Source organism: Candoia aspera, chromosome 7, assembly GCF_035149785.1.
Source record: "Candoia aspera isolate rCanAsp1 chromosome 7, rCanAsp1.hap2, whole genome shotgun sequence".
Lineage (NCBI taxonomy): Eukaryota > Metazoa > Chordata > Lepidosauria > Squamata > Boidae > Candoia > Candoia aspera.
The window spans coordinates 43,690,649-43,712,423 of record NC_086159.1 but is presented as its reverse complement, the minus strand read 5'-3'; the positions used below and the strand labels follow the sequence as shown (position 1 = coordinate 43,712,423).

Here is a 21,775-nt window from a genome sequence, read left to right as displayed (position 1 = left end):
CTTCTTACTTTACCCAAACCTCTTGTATAAGTAAACTTTGCCTTTCTTTTCTAAGTCATTGACATATGTTCAAGAAGTAGGAAATTGGTCCTAAGTATGGACAGAGGCCTGATTGGTAAATCAAATTGGTATTTAAAGACCCTTGATAAAATGAAATACCTTTACAGTGTGCATATGGCATGGTCATTACATAGTCTTCTCCTCTATTTAGGAACATCAGTCGTCCTTCACCATCCAGAATAGCAGATAGTGAATTTCCTGAAATACAAAAATGGAAGACTCAAAAAACTACATCCTAAAAAGTGAAAAGAAGACTTGCCAGACTGAAGAACTCACAAACTACAGGTAGTCCTTGCTTAACAGCCATTTGTTTAGTGACAGTTCAGACTTATGACAGTGCTGGAAAAACTGACTTGCAACCAGTCCTCACGCTTATGACCATCACAGTGTCCCCACAGTCACATGATCACAATTTGGGTGCTTGATGACTGGTTCACATTTATGACCGTCACAGTGTTCCGCAGTCATGTGATTGCTATTTTCGACCTTCCTGGCCAGCTTCTGGCAAGCAAAATCAATGGGGAACTGTGTGATTCACTTAACGACCATGTGGTTTGCTTAACGCCCATGGTGATAAGCTTAACAACTGCTGCATAAAAGGTCATAAAATTGGGTCAGATTTGCTTAATGACCACTTCGCTTAGCAACTGAAATTCTGGTCCCAATTGTGGTTGTTAAGTGAGGACTACCTGTATGTACATCACAGACTAACATTAATTAGAAACAAATAACATCTATTTTAATAGTGAAAAAAGTCAACTACATTCAACAAAAATCCTCCATAAAGAACTTATTTTTGTAGATACTGAACACAGTGAAAGCTTTTAAAGAGCTTACCGTAAAACTTAGATTTGGCCAAAATATTAGCACTAAGGCAAAATCCATCTTTTCGATTGCTTACATAGAAGGCAGATATTGGAGGATGATGAGACACCTGTTAAAAGCAATAGTGTACGTGACCTGCTGTGAAAATCAGTAGAAATAAGCAAAGAACATAAACACTATTGTAATTCAACAAATACTCAATTAGGTCAACAAACACATGACTCCAATATATTGTTAAGCAAAAGAACCTATCAGAAACTTTCAGATGCTAAAATTTTGGTTGTAGTTGATGAAAGCTACTTTGTTTAAAATAATTTCCTGGACTAAAAGGTGGGTTCAGCTGAGATGCACACATGCCTAATTGTGCTCAGCATTTCAGGCACTACTTAATTGCTTGCTATGGCCTTGAATTAGGGCACCAACTAATATCTGTATTTATTCACACATTTGAGTAAATAAGCCCTTTCTCATAGTTCAAACTAAATGTTCGACATAGCTAACTATTTAAAACAAAACAGAAAGTACAAGTTATAGACTACAGAATCAAGTAAATACAAATCCTTAAAGGCCTGGCTGAAGAAAAGTATCTACAGATTTTCTGAAGGCAGACTGATGCCTAAAAGCAACTTCCAAACGAGTTCTTGTATCACAGCACATGAAGGCAGAATCTGTCTGAAAGATACTGAAGAAGTAGTCACTGAGCAGATCAGCCCTGATATACACCTAAGATGATAGTAGCCTCCTGCTCTTCCTCTGTGAGGCAAGAGCTTTTATAGGCTTGTTATCTTCAGGAATCTTTTCTTCTTGTGCACAATATTCATGCTATTCCCATGCTAGCTCTCCTGCTTCTGACTGGTTCCTTTTCCTTGTCCGTGATCCTATTAAAATGCATCAGATGAATTGAGCTGCAGCTCACAAAAGCTTATGCTTTTTAATATAATCAATTAGTTGGGAAAGAGGCTACCACACTCCTCCAATTTTTACCACACTAGATTTGCATGGCTCCCCTCCTACAATATCCAGAAACCTGATGTCTGTTCAGGTAGATCTTGGATAACTTTTCTATTATTTTAGCTTTCACTGTTTCCTATTGTTGCTTTCTAGCAGTCATCTTGACCTTACTGTCTTCTTACTAGGAAACCACTGATAGCTCTGTCACTATTTCTTACAACATTCGGAGGGAGTGTTTTGTTGATATCCCTTGTTATTGGTGTTAACTCTGTCCAGCCTTGGATATTATCTTGTATCTTATCTGTACTAAGCCTTGCTCTCATTCTTCATAACTGTGGTTTGATGTGCTTTTCCCAGTCTTTCATGCACACACTAAAACAGCTACATAGATATCCACACAGGCCACCTCCAGTCACTTGTCATAATGCCAACTAAATGCAAAATCACAGCAAAAAGACTCATAAAATATTTAGTCAGAACCATACAGAATGCTCAAGAGGCTAATTTGGCTATGGGTGTGAGAAGAATGCATCAGCAGGATCAACTGTCCAGCTATCTCTGCATGTTCCAGATCACTTTATGTTTCAAGCAGCACTGCCAGCAGATGATATGGGAAAAAACCCAAGTGCATTCAAGAATTATTAAATCTATTCTAGTAGCCATCCGTGCATTTACACTGATCTTATGCCAGATAATATTCCCAAATCTTTTCTAGATTAGCTGAGATGGCTGCAGCTCTACCCTCAACTACGTAAACATCATCAGCACACCAAAACCTCCTCATTCTTCATTACCATTTGCCCCTATGGTCATTATTGTAGAACCACCTGTTGAGACAAGGTAGAAGGGGTCATGAGATTGCATAGGTGACTGTTGAAATAATCAAAGTGATTGGTGGGCAACTTTCTGTTATTCTGAGTAGTCTCTGTGTAAAACACTGATAGTAGAATAATGAGCTTATGTGGACAACTAATCCCATGACAAAACAGAGTACTACTCTTCCAAAATAAGTATCCTCTCTCCTACACGTATCTGGTCAGTAATGTTATATACAGGAATATTCTGAACAGAAACAATTGAGTAAAGTCATCCATGGCCAAGTAGAATGTCACTTAATATGGCCTGGGACCAATAAGCTAGGTAGATAAGCAAAAAAGGATGGCATCCACATTCCAATATGAAAAGTGCTGAAAGGAGACAGGATGGCCACAATGCTGTCCAAATTGCTGAAATGATAATATTCTGGACACAAAGAAAGCTAGTTTATGCATAAATTCCAAACCATGCAACATAGCTTCCAAAATAAAACTGGAGTTGCTGTAAGGGCTGAAGCTGGCAAAATGGGAATTGCAGACTGGAGAGGACAGTTAACAAAAGCATTTCTCAGCTACTCAAAGCTACCAAGTAAACTGCCAAGTATCAGTTGATTTGGAAAAACAGGAGGAGGAAACTGAGAGTTTAAACACTGGAGAGCATGTATATAAAGACAATTCTTTGCTCTGTAGTAGGCAGTTGTTCTGTTTAAGGCTTCATTCTTGTCAGTGAAGAGGCATAAACAATCAGTCAGTCAGTCAAGCCAAACTGTATATGAGGATCTTCTGCTAAGTCAAGCCAAGGTCTGAACAAGAGATTAAGTGTCTAGAGAGCTGTGATTTATTGTTGAGACCGACAGGTGGGAGAAAAAATGGTAGAACTGCGTCCTGGGATACGTGAAATGCAGGGACATCCTTGGAAACATCCAGATGGAAAACTATTTTGTTTTTTCACCAGATCACCCCTGTGGACCAAGTTCACTAACATCTGTGGGCTTTAGCAACTGCTTCCAGAAAATCAGTCAGAAAATACAGAGAAAAAATAGCCATATGTTCAAAAGGTTTTGCTGACAACTGGATCAGCACCTCCAAAAGATTCCAGGATAGTATCAATGGGGGAGTGGGTAGGAATGAATTCCATAAGCCAAATATAAACTTTTTAACCAATGGATGTGGGAATACTATAGAACTGTAAAGCATGTAATGGAACACCAAAACAGTGATGCAGTAAACCTTGAGTGAAGAATGGAAAAGATATCTACTCTTGAAGAGAGAAAGAATCCAATTAAACTGACATAAAAAGAACCAAAATATCTGCAAAGAGATAGAGGGGTTTCCCTTTAGCCCCATGGGAATTTTAGTACCTTTTGGAGAAGTATTATGTACCTTTGGATCAAGAGGGAGGCAGTGATCTTAACAGTGAGAGTAATCAGCCTGAGGTCAGGCAACAGAAGGCTCCAGTATACTTTGGACTGGAGAACTTGGCCACAAAGCAGGGATAACTTAAATCTTAAAGATAGTTGAGGCAGTCATCAAGAGTCAACATTGACTTGAAGGGCCAAAAAAAAAAAAAAAATCTTGCATAAACAGGCAGACAGAAGTCAGGTGAAGGTCCACGTTGTCATGTTGTGATCTCCCAGGTCTGTTCCCAGAGAAATGCACAGAATGGGAATGATTGATTCTAGCAGTCTTGAGGTATAAAATTGTAGCAGGGCATATGTACATGAAGGAACTCAGTATCTTTCATCAAAGAAAATACTGAATATATAAAGAGAGAACAAGAGAACAGCTGGGATGACAATTTTACTCCCACAGAGGAAACTCATTTGAAAGAAAGTCAACGAAGCTTTAGGCTTCAAACAAACAGCACTCCCATGAGAGGAAAGATAGGGAGAAAAAATGAGCTAGAACAAAAAGAAACAACTTTTGCAAGCAACAGATTTGTCAGTGGGAATTGATAAGAAGGGAAATTATTCAAACTTCCTAAAATGCCCCAATTGGCACCCCTCCCCTCATAAGATCTAGTCTGTCCTCCGGATGCAGGGGCAGTTGTCTCCTTGGCATATTATAATTGGAATCTAAGCTAATTCCTTGCCTTTTTTTATGATTAACATGAAAAAGCAGCATGCCTAAAATAATGATTACCCCAATCTGATTGATAGTTATAGGATAGAGCAGGAACAAAGTTTTTTTTAAAAAAAAAAATTCTGGTATTGCTGCTGATTTAATCACTTGTAACCAGATGTAAATGTTGAAAAATGCTGCTATAGTTTTCAAAGTAAAGATTTTTATCACATTTTTACAGTACCTGTTCAGCAATATAAAAAGTTTTGCTATTTGTTTTTGGATGAATCCACAAACAACGGAAAGTCTCACCAAGTATAGGATTATAAGGTTTTTTAAGTCCCTGGAAAGACAAACAATATTTGTAAATACATAGAAAGTTTAATAAGCAAAACAAACTTTAATAAGCAAAAACATTTTGAAGACTCTGTAATTAAATGCTTACAATTACTGTATTTACTCAATAGAAAACTGCCCCCCCCCAATTACTTGTGAACTGAATGGGAGCAGCTTACTTTGCAAATATGAATAGAAGCTGCTGCTGAAAACAAAGGACTGAGCAAGAGGCACAAAGATTGTATACCTTTGAAAATTAGCTTTTTATTTGGTTATTTTAACTCTTTTGCAAGGCCAAAACAGAACTTTCCATTCCTGTTATTTTTTTTCCCATTTCATTTCTCTCCAGTTTTCTCTCTCCTCTTCTCTTCTCAATATAGCTATCCTTAGCCTTACCCCATCTCCATCCTGCTTCTCTTTCTTTTAGGCTCTTTTTGTTGGGAGGAGCAAGGGGGACCTGTGCAGGTCTACGTATATGTTTCTCTGTATGATTCCAGGTATTAGAGAAAAATGGCTGGTATATACATTTACTGGTTTTAACAATATTGTACTTTATGTAGAAGGCAATTAATTTTAATTAATAGTTATTAATTCAATATGTTTGGGGGTCTTGTTCCTACAAGTACGTCTCATGCACATATTTATTTCAGGAAGTTATCTACATGATTGAGTTCAGCCGGAGTTGTCAATCCTCAATTGATGAGCTAGGAAAGTTAAGCACGGCACAGGATTTTTTTTTTCTGTTTGTAATTTGTTATTTTTTTCTCTGCCTCGGGGGAAGGGTTGCTTAAGTATATTTGATGACAAATTTCACTGTTAACAGGAATCCATACTCTGTAACTAAACCTGACTGACAGAAAATGTTCAGTCAACTTCAGATTCACCATCATCATGTGGTTCTGAGATATATATCCTTTTTTTTAAAGTTTGTTATTGTTCAGTAATTATTAAGGGAAATAAGTATTTGTCTATCATAAAAATAAGTGTTCCCAATTTCTATTCAACCTGGAAACAGCAGGTCCTGATTTAAAACTTTACTGATATAAAAATTATAAAAATATTTTGTGGGATCATGTTGACCCCACAAACCTTGTATTTTAATCATTCCAAACTGGATAGATAATTGATTCCCAAGGCTGTAAGAAAAACACTGATTTACTATTCGATTTAAGAGGATTTAATTGAAATATCAAATCGCAATTGGTACAACATAATCAAGGAATATAGGGTTACAAAAATATGATACAAATATATAACATTATATTACAGGTACATTACAACAGAAACTTCAAGTAGTAAGCAAAGTGCTAGGAAAGAAAGTACCAATGTATTACTTTTGGTTTTTTGTAGAATCCTGACAAATACCATTTCACAACTTGTTTCATACGATTGTAAGCATTTTCTTCAAGGGCAGCTCTAGGAAAAGATTAAACAGATTTAAAATCAAAGTATATTAAATTTTATTAAAATCCAAGTATCAGACCATGGAAGACTCCACATTCAAATACAGTAATAATAAATGTATACACCACAAATCACCATCTGGTTATAGATGGTGCACTACTCTAGTACACTACTAGAGTAACAGATTGTTTACTGTAACTGGGCTTCTTCAAATATTCAACTTGTGCAGTCATGCTAAAGATTTTGTACTGCAGCTAAACCCTAGAATCCTGTGCTTTTACTTCTTGCTTCAAAAGAAGATTCTTTTCCTCTGTGCACATTTCAAGGGCTAGAAGAGGTATTTAATTCCTTTCAAAATCAACATCCTCCATAAAGGAAGGATACATTTGTGCTGGAGAACAGGCTGCATGGCTGCCCCAATGATTTTTCAAAGGACCCAGATACAGAAAAACATATTTGTTGAGACGTAACTATGAAATATTACCTAAAGCAGCATGCTGCTCAAGAGAAGCGGTAAAAACATTTACTTTAAAGTGACTGTGGTCTAGACAACAGATTTCCTGATGTTTCGTTGGCAACCGTGGTTGGCACCTTCTGAGGCAGCGTGATCTGCTATGCAGACCACAAGCAACTGAGCAGGGTCTAACTGGGCTCCTGTCTTTATAGGGCTCCTGTCTAGACCATGGGCACTAAATCCTGAAGCTCAACACTGTCCAACAGATACCGGCCATGAAAGCCTACACCAGTATCTTGTTTGCTTTAAACTTGCTTTCTTAAACCAAGGCATAATACTTTATGTCATGTATAAACTGAATTAACCAGTTTACCTCTGTAAAATATCCCAGGATCAGGAAAGATGACAAATCAATTGATAATCTCAAAGACTAGGAGGGCTGCTACAGTGTTTCTCACCTTGTGGATATGAATTAATGGCAATTAATAAAAATCTATGCAAATAGAGAACTATTTGAGAAGTGAAGGAAATAGTGTCTTCAATCCCTCTAAAAAAAAAAAAGTAACTGCTGGGGGAGCAGTTTCAAGAATTACTGCAATCTATCAAAGACTGTCTAAAATATGGTTACAGGTCTGGGAATCCAAACAGTTTGAGAAGCCAGACTCAAAAGAATTGACTAGTAAAATGTACATATTGGATGGATACTGAAGTAACTGTTTCTAACTGAAGTAGCTGTAACCACTTTAGAGAAAATACTCGAGTGGGGTAAGGGTGTATGTTTTTGTATATGAATTATTCTTTTATCTTGATTTTCAGTTCTTCTCTGCACAGTTAAGCCAGTGTCAGCCCTTCAGAGTAGACCAGATCAGAAATAGATTCCACAAAAGGACTAGAACTATACTGTTTTGAAATAGGCTACAATAATAGAGCCTTACAAACTTGATTGTGCTTTACTTCCCCTTCCTCTTACATCCCAATAAATTAGGAACAAGCCTGCCTGAGTCTCTTCCAAATACTAACTTGTTTCCCAGGACTTATTTATTTATCTAATTTATCCCCGCCCATCTCCTCCCATCAGAGGCCTCTGGGCAGTTTACAACAAGTGATTAAAACCATCACAATAATACAAAAAATAAAATACAGTAAAAATACTATAAATAGAAATAAAAATAAAGAATAAAAAATCCAAGCAATGAAACATCTAAAACAGTCCAAGTGTGGGAGGAGTGGTCTATAACAACCATCCCCATGTTAAGGGGATGTTTCAGCCCTCTTTGCATATGTAATGGTTCTTGCCTATTTTCTTCAAGGTCATCTCCCTGATTCTCTACAGCCAATGCTGAAATCTAGTCAGCTTGATCCAGAGTTTTATTTTTACAGTCATACTCTTTGGTTTGTTTCACAGTTTGTGATGGCTTAAGAATAGAATCTCAAGGAACTGACACCAAGAGCTGATTGAACTATATTAGAATCCATTTTATAAGACGTTTGTAGGATATGTTCCCACAGAGAGGCTCAAAGGTCAACAAGTAGTTCCTTAAAAACTGCTTTACAAGAGTATTTGGCAATGAATGAAGTAAGAAGCAACTTTTTGCCTGTCATTTCAGATATAAGAACGAATGTGTCCATTGGGTAGGAACTGCCGCATCCAACGTGAAGTATTTCTAAAAAGAAACAATCTGTTGTACTACAAACTTGTGGTAAAATAAAAGGAAAAAGAAACTGTTAAAAATAAAACTGGGTAAGAAAACACCCACTAATGTAAAAGCTGTCATGCAACACTATTAATGTATTCTACAATGCTGCCAACAGAGAAGACAAAAAAAAAAAAAGCATCTCATCCTGAAATGCAAAAGGGATATTTTAATATTAATTTATTTTTCTCTATGAGGGGAAAAGACAAGAACATCATTTGTGATGTTACTTTTCACAGATTCAGAACCTATGCATGTGTCGGAGGAGAGAAATTGTTCTTCACTTCGAAAAACAAGTCAAAGGAGATGGGGTTGCCAATCATTCTATTTAAAAAGAAGCAACATTATCTTTGAAAAATCAGACATACCTATATGTATACTGTAGAGCAGTGGGTGTAAATGTTTTTCAGGCTGTGGAACCTGTTAGTTTAAAAAATCCTGGAACTTCCAATCAAGAGGTAAAGCTCTAGTGATAGAAAAAATGCTGTGTAGGAGTGATTCCCCCCACCCTTATAGAATTCCATCAAATTCTTGTAAAACCCTAAGGTTCCATGGAACACAGTTCAAAAAGCCCTGCTATTCACTACTTCTAACTGTGCTGGTTAGAGAGCTCAACCTCTCTAGATATTTCCATGTTTTTCTACTAATTGTTATAAAATTCCTTATTTTTACCTGCTCAGTTAAAAGTGTTTAGAGTACATAAGCTCTTACATGCTTCTCTTTTTCTTCTCTTTTTTATTTTTGGCACACTCTTTCCCCAGGTAACAGCAAAGGACATACTGCAATCAACTTTTGAAATCAGGCTAAGAACTGCACGTGGTCCTAAGGCCCATTTATGGTTTGAGGCATCATTTTATCTGAGAAACCCAAAACTAAAAGTAATTCAGGTCTGCCACTGTTAAATCACTCAGCTTCTCTTGAAAATGCTTTTGAAATAACAATACTGAGACGATGCATCAAGATAGTTCTTACTGCAGATGAATTAAAGCAACTCACTCAGATAAGAAGTCTGCATGATAGTAGTAATCAGAGAGTTTGTCCAAGAAAGAACGTGTTTCCAAAATAAATGTAGGTAGTACCACCTTGGAGAGATCCATTCCTGGGCGTACTTGTTTCAACAATGTCCAGATCAAACTCTTGTTCTCCTCTGAAACTATTTCTGTTTGAGAAGCTTCTCCTGCCTTCAGCAAATACAAGCAGAATGGAATAAGGGCATGATATTAAAATATATTAATGCATTTAAATAAATTGCAGTATATTTTTACTTTGGTGCCTAACAGCCCAAACATTTGCCCATGCCAGTCTGATACAGGATTTAAAGATTCTGCATGGCTGCAAAGCCGTATTTGTCCATGTGTTTGTCTTATGCACCCATGGAGCTTCAGAGGAAAAAGAAGAGGCAATATTCAAAATCATGTGACTTTAATATTGGGGAACCAACTAAACTGTCTCTCCCTACAACACTCTGACCCTATTGTTCTGATTGTGGCTCAATAAGTAGCATGTGAAACAATGCACACTAAGAAAAAAAAAAGGGATGAAAACTGTAAGTGCTTTGCAATAACAACTTCCAAGCCAACCTTGAGATTGAGAAACAGAGCACATTTTTTGCTTTATCACTGTGTCAGGCAATATTCCTGGTTTTATTTCAGTTGTGCCCTCAGATTGGTCTCTATCAATTTCCATCTTGGCAGCTTAAATGAAATACCTCTGCACAGTTTGATAAAAAGATTTATCAAACCTTTTTAAGCACTATATCAGCTCTAGCCAGCCATAGCTACAATTCATTCTTCTTTTTTTTGTACTTTTAATTAATTATTAATAATTAGACATATTACATATATCATGTTAAGGGACTGAGAATCACTATTGAACTTAAGCTAAAAATGAGTAACAAAAACCATGATCAGTATAACATAAATCACTGAGTGGAAATGTACCCTATAGTAAGTTAGGTATCTTATAAAATTGAAATAGAGATTCTATCCATAGATAAACCCAAATTTCGGGTGTGTGGTACCAATCCACAGGGTAATATACCAATGATAAAACATCTTACACCAACTCTAATTTCAGATTAATTTAATGCTTTTCTTCCACTGAAATTCCCATGCCCATAGCCAGAATTCTATCAGTTTTACCAGAAGTTCTAAAATAGACATACACATAACAATAGTGGATAAAAAATGAACAGGAAATAAACTATTTTACAATTCAAATATTGTGAAGTTAAAATACAACTTTTGTTACCTCCCCAAGTTCTTCACTGGCTTCTTCTAAGTATATTGTTTCCTTTACATGATCAGGTTCAGGATCAATGTATGAATCATCCTGTCTCTCTGATGTATCTGTGTCACTTTCTCCCAAACCATCATTATCTGATTCATCACGATCATGGTCATTTTCTCTATCTGATTTATCAGAGTACATATCTGGGTCTTTAAAATGATGTCTTTCTATTTCACTGTCATTTAACCTATTGAAAAGAGATGTTTTAATCTTTTATGCAGTAAGGAACAGTAAATTTAGTTAATGGCTGTATCAATCTATTTGTTCAGTAAACAGCACAATGAAATAAAAATTAAGCACTTTTCATTCAAATTAATTTTATTGGAAAGATTTAAGTACAATGAAATCAATAGGACTTAACAATTCATTCAAATTAATTTTATTGGAAAGATTTAAGTACAATGAAATCAATAGGACTTAACAATTCAATTTAATAAATTCAATTTAATTACCACATTCCCTGAACTTAATTCATATTATTTCCCAGTCTTGTTTATATATTTATCCTTATTTTCTACAGCATCTTACTTTATAATTTAAATGAATATATAAATAGACTAAAGAATGCCAAATCTACTGGCTAAATGCAATCAGATTGGATTTTCTTTCTCAGATCTTCACCATACCTTATTTCACAGAGTGAAACTTTCCAAGATTTAGGAAAACAAGCTACACTGCCAGTTTGAGATGCTCAAAACAAATGTACATTTTATATGTAGTATATACAGGTAATTACCTAGGAATGCCCTTAGTTTATCAATTAGTAAACAAAATAATTTCTTCCAAAATACATTAATATTAATTAACATAGAAGTATTTATATAGACAGAACATAGTATTTAAAGAAATCACTGTGATAATTTATGAACTGAATGCTACAAGCATAGTGTAGCAGTTCAAATGACTGGAAAGTACTTGCATTGTGACACAGAGTTCACTCAACCAATCATCTCTGCTATTGTCCAGATTGAAATAGTGAGCTGAGGGTGCTTGAATATAGGCCAGGTTTGTTTGCATTTGCTCGATAACTTACTTGCAGAACAATAGTGAATTATTATTTATATACCCTGAGTCATGTCTATTCACCTTAGTTTCTGAAGTGTTATCATAGTTTTAATTCACCCTTCATTTTCATCCCGAGTTTACCAAAAAAAAAGGAGAAACAATTAAAAAGAAAAAACAATTAAGAACAAAATTTAAGTTTAAGATTTAAAAAAAACGTGGAACAAATTGAAGCCTGTGGGATGCTGTAAGACAAATTCCTAGAATCATTTTCTGGAATATTCAGGGAACAATGAAATTATAGTAAATTAGAATAGTAGTAAATTAAAATAGCAGCATAGGAAAATGTTTGGACATAGAAACAGATGAAGTTGTACCCTTGGTATAGGATTAACTCTTTTTTTGTGTGATTTTCGTAGCAAAAATCTTCAAATTTGGAAGTTTAAAACAAAAAGCAAACAAAAAACAACAACTCCCCAACACTTAAAAATGATTCAGACAAACCATGAAGACCAAGCTATGATTTAATAAACAAAGAAACAAACAAACATTATGGACTTACGGGAAACTTTCAGTACTGTGAACGTTGTTTGCACGCAGCAGGCCATAGAAAGAAACATGTGTACTATCTGATAAATTCAGTTCATGTTCTTTACCTTCTCTAACCATTGTACGTTTGAGCAAACTTGAACACTTCAAAGCTAGCTCCAATGCATCCATCCAACATCTACCTAAAGATAAATACATTTTAGGGTATAACATTCAAAACAGGAAAAGCACAGCAGGAGAATTTGCATTTCAAGTATTTGTCACTTGTATGCACAATACTGAACAAAGCTTTTTAAAATCTCATCTTAATTCAAGAAAATGTTTTTTTAAACACACACATTCAAGCTATTTTTTACCCTCTGCAATTTTGTTTGCTCAAATTCTGACAAGAAAATTCACATTTAAATTTGCTTGGCACCACAAGTTTAACTTCTGATGTATCAAGTAGATTCTGAATTTTTAAAATTTCTTCTTCAGTTCTTAATGGATTTGTTTACAGTTCAACCTCTCAGAACTTTTCCAAACTGAGAGATGCTTTGAAATGGGAAATATCAATCAAGAATTCATCTGAATTATACTTTTAAGCATATCTAATACTTGATTCAGCCTAATTTCTAACATCCACAATTTGAATAACAACCTACTGGAAGCAGAAACTACAGCTGAAATTCACAGAGCTGCTTGAAAAAGTATATATACACATGTTTTTCTCTCTATAGGCCTCTCAGCAGTATGGCCAGTCCCCCTTCTCACTCAGATACATCACCTTTCATTTTTTTGTGTGTGGGTATGGTTATTTTAATATCAGAGGAACATTTATGGAAAGCAACCTGGCATTATAATAAACAAAATAAATTTTGAGCAAATCTATATTTGAGGGTCTCATGTGAATGTATTCCAAATTTTTCAAAAGAAAAATTAATTATACATAAATATATACACATACTCATTGTATGTATACACTACATTTATGCAGGGTGTTTATGTACTATAGACTGCCAAGCCAAGCCAAGCCAGGTCCCTCCTGGCTCATATTACAAGAGTTTCAGGGAGAAGAGACATAGTATCCAAAAGATATCTGGGTATCTGTTGGAAAACCAATTCAATTAAGATTATGAAGTCTCCAAAATTTCTCTGTGGTCTTGTTGACTGTTTTAATTTTGCAGAAAATTGAAGAACAGACGCAGGGGTTAAATCTGCTAGCTATCATCCTAATCAAAAGAGAAGAGCTCACTGAAGAGTAAAAACAGACAGGACTTTGAAAGTACCCATGTCATCTGGAGTTGAGATACTGCAGAAATTGGACCATAAACATATATGCACATTAGGTTTCAAGAGAACCAATTTCAACAAGCTTTAAGAAGTAGTAGGTTGGGTCCCATTGAGATAAATCCTCAAGTCAAAGTTAGCACTGAAGAGCTGGGAACTTTTCAAAAATAAGAAGTACAATTGCACAATATTCCAATGAAGGGAAAAAAAGTGGAGGGGGGGCTTAGGAAATCATTGTGGATATGTACTAAGCTTTCAACTAAGCTAGAAATTAAAAGGAACATATGCAGAAATCGTTTTTTCATTCTTTTTTCTTCATTGTGCTTTCAAATATCTATTAAAATAAAATATATTAAAAATGAGACTAAAGTGGAAGCAGAAAAAAGAGATTTAAATTGTCAAAAAAATAATGAATCAGAAAAAAAAGGAAAATACATATAAACACCATGGTAACTTACCAGCAAATAATCAGTACTGCATGAAGGCTAAAAAACTGGAGAACGAAGAAAAACTAAAAGCAAGAAAAAGTGCTTTTTCTGGCCATGTCAGTAGTAAAATGAAGAAAAATTTGGAGGTGGGTTTACCTCTTGGAGAGGATGGTCGGACAATATCATGTGACAAAGAGAGGACAGAGTAACTCCTATTTTGCTTTAGCCTTCTTCCTAAAATGGACCTAAGCAGAACATGCATCTAATGTCAATGACTCCTCATTAAGTTGGAAAAATGTCAAGTGAAGTACCACAGAACTCTATTTTTCCCTATGCAATTCAACATATTTATAAATGGCTTAAATGGTTAGAAAATAGAATGATCAAGTTTGAAGACAGCAGAAACATTGGAGGACAGCAATCTCTTTAGAAGACAGTGTCAGGATTCATGAAGATCTTGAAAAGCTGAACATTGGGCAAAAACTAGGAAAGTAAATTTCAACAGACACAAATGCAAAGCCCTAGGAAAAATCAAATGTTGTGAGTATAGGATTCATGGGGGCAGAGAGGATGAATACATGTGGAAAGGACCTGAATGTCTTGGTGGATCATGAGCTACTTATGAACCAACACTGTAATGCAGCTTCAAACAAACATACAAACAAACAGCAGTGTTGGGCTGGATTAACAGAAGTATAATATCAAGATGAAGAGAAGTCATTCTTTTCTATTCTGATTGGTCAGACTCAACTTTGTGTCTAGTTCCGGCTCCACATTTTAGGAAAACTACTGACAAAATGGAGTATTTCAAGATGATCATATACCTGGGAATAAAATGTAATGAGGAATTACTGGAGGTGTTAGGGGGTGCTTAGCCTATAGAAGAAATGACTGAAGGGAGATGTGATATTTGTCTTCAAGTATCTGAAGGGCTGTCAGGTAGAATTGTTCAAGAAGATGGGACAAGAAACAATGGGTTTAAATGACAAGGAAGCAGACTTTGCCTGGACATTAGAAAAAATTCCTAATGGTAAGAACTATTCAACAATATAACAGATTGCCTCAGGAAAATACAGCCATATATATCCAATTGCCTAAAAATGTTTGTGTGTTAGGTGGAGATATTGGGTTGTGCTTATGTACTATCTAACTAGACTATATTGTACAACCTTTCAATATCTTTTTGTCATGCTCTTGATATTTTGAAAAAGAAAAATACGGATAAAAATACTGATTTGCTATACTACCTTTATCATCCCTCAATTCTAGTAATTTGTTGGAATAAATGATGGTTTACCTGCTTCTTCATTTGAAATACATCATTTAGAAAAACTTAAAACCATGTTCATAACATGTATACATTATTCAAAACTTTAAAATTCCATTCTCAATGGTATATAGCTCAAGAATAATTGATCACAAAAAGCAAAATAAATGTTTACCATCTGATTCTGAAGCTGCTCGAATGATTAAGTAACTACTGGGTAATGGTTGTGTTATAGAGCCAACAGCTTCACCTTTAGGACCCTTAAAATACAAAACAATATTAATATGATTGTATTTTAGATCAACTTTCATTACACCTATTCATAAATTATCTATGCTTTTTAAAATGAGAGTTTCTACCAGCAAGCAATAGCTAATGAAGACATAATCTTTCACTACATTAGGTCTAATAAGTGCCCTTTTCCTGGTTCAGCAGATGGCAGCACTAAACAACCTTGGATGTTCTTTGATGCTAAGCAAGTTATATTCAGATTAGTAATTGCATAGATGAACCACTTGGGACTGCTGGCTAGACAGGGAATTCAAAAAACATCCTGGAAAAAAGCAATGGTGAAATACAGTATTTATTGCAAGTTGCTAAAAAAAAAAAAACCTGCATGGACATAGTCACCAAGCGTTGAGCTTGAGAGCATTTTGTCTTTATCTTCCCACTCACTGCACCCCCAAAAGCAATTGTACTTGTAAACATTTTAAAAATATCTTCCACCTTTAACTTGGTAAATTTAAGAAACTCTACATGGCTCATTCAGTTTTGGATGAAAAACTAGCAAAATGTGCTAGCAGCAATACATTTAAGTAAAACAAGCTGATGGAAAGAACAGCAATGACAACTCCATCTGAATGCTTATTCCCCATAGTCCTGTTGAGATATTGAGAAGCAGCTCAACCATAATGGAGTTAGCATAAATGAATTTGGATTTACAGATACTTGCACCTAAATAAATATGGATGTATAGAAAAGAAGCCATAGCTGCAAAAGGCAATTTTGCTATCTCCTGTCCAATCAGCAGAAAGGCAATTTTGTTTTTAAATCAGATACAATGTAGTGTAAGTGTAATATGAGCAGTTTTAGTCTGATGGAAATTTAATAAAGCAATACTTGTCTACAGTTTAAAACTGGAAGTCTGCACTGTGAAAATCAAACTATGATTTTGCCATAATTGGAATCATGGGTTAATGCAATGAAAATAAGAAATGCTAACAATTGTCTGACGTTCATAGTAAAGAATATTCACAGATATACTACTGATTCATATGGATTATAATTAGAGTCCTATAATTTGCTAAACTAAGATATTTCTATTAAACAAAACAATTATCAGTAACTGGACTAGTACTTCTAATCATGATTAAAATTATTAGAAAACCCTTTTATTTTTAATAAGAGTGGAATCAAAGTCTTGGGAATTAAAAGGGCTTTAAAATTATCTTGAAAGATGTGTAATATATAACTTTCAATACTATACTATAACACAAAATATATGACCACAGGTCCTTAAAATCTGTTCACAATGCAGAATTACTGCTTACGTGATATATGTGATACAATCCCATCTGAATATTTTGGTGGCATGATACTAATATACTGTGTACTGAGAAAGGTTGCATTGATAAAATAACCCAAGAGCTACACACAGATCCTCAGGACAGCAAGCTAGCTACCTGTTTTATTATGATACTGTATTATTTCTGTAGCCTATATAAATAATTCGTTCTCATACGCATTAAGATCAATGGGAACTTCGGTAACTGGAAGGTAACTGCAAATATCTTCCAAGTCACCTCAACAGATAAGCAATCTATAAGATAATCTTGACAGTGGCCACTTTAAAACCTTGGTGAAAATTAGGTTATAATCTCAAAATGTTCTCACTGCCACAGAAGTCAAGAGGTTAAAGTACTTGCCTTTTTTATAGTAACATCTATTAATTTGTCCCACAGAAAGCTTTTGTTATACTGAATTAACAGGTCCAGATTCAGTCAAGAAACCAGGAACCCAAGGAAAGCTCCAGTAACCTACTGAAACATTTTGCATATGCCAAGTTGGTACATCTTTGATGTGTGACACTTGATTTTGGTAACTTTTGTCTTTCAGGAAACAAGAAGTTTCCACTGGACTCAGGATTAAAATGCTGAGTGATTCCAAGAGTTCTTCACAAATTTGCCTGGCAAATTGTCTGTTCCTGGAGAACTATCTCGAACATACACCCCATCTCTTTCTTACTCTGGAACCAAAGCCATATGCCCAGGGATTTCTTTTCCTCAGCTGCACTAGTCTTAGGATCTTATATACCCAAGAATGTGGCCAAACTTTCTCGCTTGATATTTTTGTCTTAACCTTGCTTCTAAGTGTGTTACTTTTGCTAGATTATTCACTAACTGCTTCATCATCCCCCACTGCAAATTCTAGCTTTGAAATATATGTCATTCCATGTGGGACACTGAGATTTCCTCAGTTTAGTATGCTATTGGTCCTCTATCACTGTCTGCATTAATGAAAGCCACTGTACATGCAGGCGACTTTCAGCCCTTGTAGACTGTTCCACTGTAAATGCGGAACTGGTACCCGTAAGTTCCAAGAAGGCATTGTTTACTATGATTTCCAAGTTTACTGGTTTGAAGGCCTTGGTGCTCCTTTCCCCTGTGCTTTAATGTTTTTTGCCTGTAACCTGACTATTATGCATCCTCCAGTGCTCTATCTAAGCCTCTAAAACTTAAGAAATTTCTCTGAGTTTCTGGTTCCAAGAACTATCTAATGCCCATTTCGCTTATTTAAGTAAGCTGTAATTGTGTTTTAAGTCTGACATGGTCTTTTCACTAATCAATAAAACCTAGTGCTACTAGCAGTAAGTTGTAATGTCCTGCCCTTTCTCTTCTTGCTTTATCACAATTGTTACAAACAAGTCTCAGTTCCAGTGTTGGGAAGAAGAGCTGTATTAATAAATAGGACTTTTCTTTGTTTTCTTCTACAAATATTTACACTACAAAAACAAAAACTGATATAAACTACATTTTTTGGAGGGCTATTTTCTCAACTATGTCTAAATATAATGCATGCTCTATCATGTATGCATACTGTGCTTAAATGGAAAATCCAAGATATCCATGTTGGTCATGTATGTTTGCTGATGCAAGTTGACATAGACATGTGAAAAAAAGTTTATTGAAAGTGTAAACTTTGTGCAATTATTTTGAAAATATTTAAGCAAACAGTTCTTTATTTCTACAGTCTTTGATAATATTTCAGAAGCAGTTTGGAGAAGGATTTTAGAAAACATAAATACTGGTTGTAAAATACAATCCTCTTTTGTAGTAGAGGCAATCTTGATATTGGCCAGCCGTAAACATTTTAACAGAGTATGTAACCATGGTCAGGACCAGAAGCTAATTTTTAATTAGGTATAGGAGTTTTTAAATTACCAATACAATGTGAATTTTACCTTTTGGGGCTTTTTTAAAAAAGGAATTTTGTAGATTTGTTTTTCCAGCAAAGGTTTTATTGTGCTCAGCCTAGCAATTGTTTTTAACCTAAACATAGGAGCTGTTTTTAAAAAATCACTAGATTTGAGTCTTCTAGAAATTAACTCATGTTATAAGCATATCAAAAGCCATGAAATGTTGAGGACATTTTTATTTCAATAAATGTTTCAATTTAGGTAAAGGTTCCCGTTTAGTCATGCCTGACACTAGGGGGCAGTGCTCATCTCTGTTTCATGGCTGAAGAGCCAGCGCTGTCCGAAGATGCAGTCATGTGGCCAGCATGACAGTCATGGAGCGCTGTCACCTTCCTGCCGAAGCAGTACCTATTTATCTACTCGCATTTGCATGCATTTGAATTGCTAGGCTGGCAAGAGCTGGGGCGAATGCGGGAGCTCACTCCATCACGGGCACTTGGGTCTCGAACCACCAAACTTGCAACCTTCCAGTCGACAAGCCTGGCATCTTAACCACTGAGCCACCATGCCCCCTTTATTGACATTTTTATTTCAATAAATGTTTCAATGTAACTATTACAAACACTCAGTTTTACAAGGTGTATCTTAGAGCTGTGTTACTTCTTTTTACAATGCAAATTTGCACAGTTCAATATGGATAATCTTCCCATATATTCCTTATTACATCAAGCAAAACAGGTATTCTACACATGATAGCACAAAACTGCAATTTAAATACATAGTTTCAATTCCAAAATGTTTACGATGGAAGCCCTTTCATATCAGCAAAAAATGCAGAAGACTCGTAGTTATTTTTATACAAGGTTTCAAAAAGGGCTGGAAAAAAGTATACATAAAAAGTCAGATCTGTCCCTTTCAATCTACAGTAACTGTCCAAAGCAACTGAACAGCTGCGCTTTTTAGACTTTTAGAGATCAGGCACCTTCATAAAAGAACAGAGAACTGGACCAATCTATGACGACTGAAAAGCATTTTGAATTCATTAATGATGCAGAGAGCTTTAGTGTGACTTTGGAATAATATTCTGTTGGCATCAACTCCATTAAGAATATATGCTCACTCACCTTAACAGCCCAGATAGACTGTTCCAAAGGATGGAAAAGTTTGAAACAGAACCCATCCTTTTTTGAAGGCCGCTCAATGAGTTCGCAAGCATTCAGAAGTACTGTTCCCACCCACTGGCCATTTTTAGGTGTTTTATAAATTAGCAATACTCCTGGTTTCAACACGCACCAAAGTTTGGTCCAACTTTTCAATGTACCACGAATCTTCCCAGAAAAAAAGAAAAGGGGAGAAAGAAAAATATATGTAATTGTTATTATTTCTAGTATTTTTCAGTTTCTTGCTCCCAGGCAAAAATATGATTTTACAAAATATGTAACAAATTCAGTATTGTAAAATTATTTTAAATTCTAGTCAAGTAGTATATGCTCATACAGCTACCCACAAATATAATACACCGTATTTTCTGTATATTGTTATCTGATAGCCCAGTAAGTCAAGTTACTAATGAGTATCAGATCTAACGTGCAGATAATTTTCTTTGACAAGACTTTCAGTGAAATCTTATCCATCTCTACACAGAAGGAAATCTCATCACTGGAATTTATTCTCAGAATATAAAATCACAGCTTTAAGTTACTATGTTATATTAAATATGTAAGTGTAAGTACTTGGGTAATTCTGATGTCTGCAAAAGAGGTAAAATTGATACTAGGCCAGGCCAGGCCATTAATGGAAGAGTGAGTGAATGTGAACCCTGATTTAATCTCAGTTAGGATTACCAGACATCTGGCAAAAGGAGGAAATGTCCTCCTTTTTGTCCTCATGTCCTCCATCTGGTCTCGCTTTTTAAATATCTAACCGAGTAGCTTTTCTCCGTGAAGAGGCACTTCCCTAACAAGTGCTAACTGCAAGTTAATGAGCTCTGCCTGAAATTGAGAAGACCCTGATCAGTAACACACTGAAAGCTTTTGCCTCCTAACTGGCTGGTGGCTCAGAGCTGCAAGCACACTAGGTAAACAGCCTGTGCTAGTACATTCTTCAGTGTATATTCCCCATTGTGTGCCTGTTTACTTACTTGTAAGCCTCTGGGATACAATTAATATATTCTCTGCTAGTGATAAACAGTGGCAGTTAAATACAATTTTCTTTTGTATTCTTGTAGATAAAACCATCAGCAGCTACAACTTTTTATTCATCTCAGTTTCTCACCTTCAGCCAATCAGCCATAACAATGACGGATGGGTCTGTGATAGTGCTAAGTAATTCTTTTGTGGCTCTTTTCTTTTCTTCCCTGTAATTTTTCTTTTGAACCTGTAAAGAAACAATGAATGAGAAATAAGAAAAGAAAGTAAATGAACTGAAAGAAGTTAGTGAATCAGATCAATTTGAAAATCAAAATAAATGTCCAGCTCAAAATTGTTAAAATACAGAAAAATGATTAGTTTTTGAAAAATGTCTAACAAAAGAACTGTTAATATAACACTTTTCCCCAGGCAATTTCATATAAAAGAACATGTGGCTTTAGTTTTCAGCTAGGTTTACAACTCATCAAGAATACAGAGCTCCATTTACACGGACACCAAGTGTGGTTAATTCAAGCTGAGAAATCTATATGCTTTCAATGGTTCATATAAACATTTAGGTTTACCTGTGTTACAAATTTTCTCAGGAATCTATAAGCACATACAATTTAAGTATATTTTGAATTTATCAGAATTTGTTTGCAGTACCTTCTTCAAGTATGAGAAGCTCCCCTTGAGTGGCCTCTACTACCAGTCTACTGCTGGTTCTACTTCACTGTGTGCCTGTCCCTCTTACTCCCCCTTTTTAATCAAGGGATATCCCTCTTTGAACTATGAAATCTAATTTCACAGAAGATGATTCTAGCAAT

General features: G+C 35.4%; 1 protein-coding gene across 5 annotated transcripts in view; it reads right to left on the bottom strand.

The window, feature by feature from the left end:
• The window catches only part of OSBPL8 (oxysterol binding protein like 8), a 101,185-nt gene that overhangs the window by 23,791 nt on the left and 55,619 nt on the right, over positions 1-21,775 (bottom strand). For all 5 annotated transcript variants that reach the window (XM_063309040.1, XM_063309036.1, XM_063309038.1 and 2 more), the window contains 10 exons: positions 21,094-21,195; positions 19,944-20,147; positions 15,580-15,664; positions 12,454-12,622; positions 10,851-11,076; positions 9,597-9,781; positions 6,383-6,464; positions 4,957-5,055; positions 898-994; positions 160-258 (listed from right to left, as the gene is read on the bottom strand). In XM_063309040.1, coding sequence (XP_063165110.1) covers positions 160-258; positions 898-994; positions 4,957-5,055; positions 6,383-6,464; positions 9,597-9,781; positions 10,851-11,076; positions 12,454-12,622; positions 15,580-15,664; positions 19,944-20,147; positions 21,094-21,195 — 1,348 coding nt within the window. The remainder of the gene's footprint in view (positions 1-159; positions 259-897; positions 995-4,956; positions 5,056-6,382; positions 6,465-9,596; positions 9,782-10,850; positions 11,077-12,453; positions 12,623-15,579; positions 15,665-19,943; positions 20,148-21,093; positions 21,196-21,775) is intronic.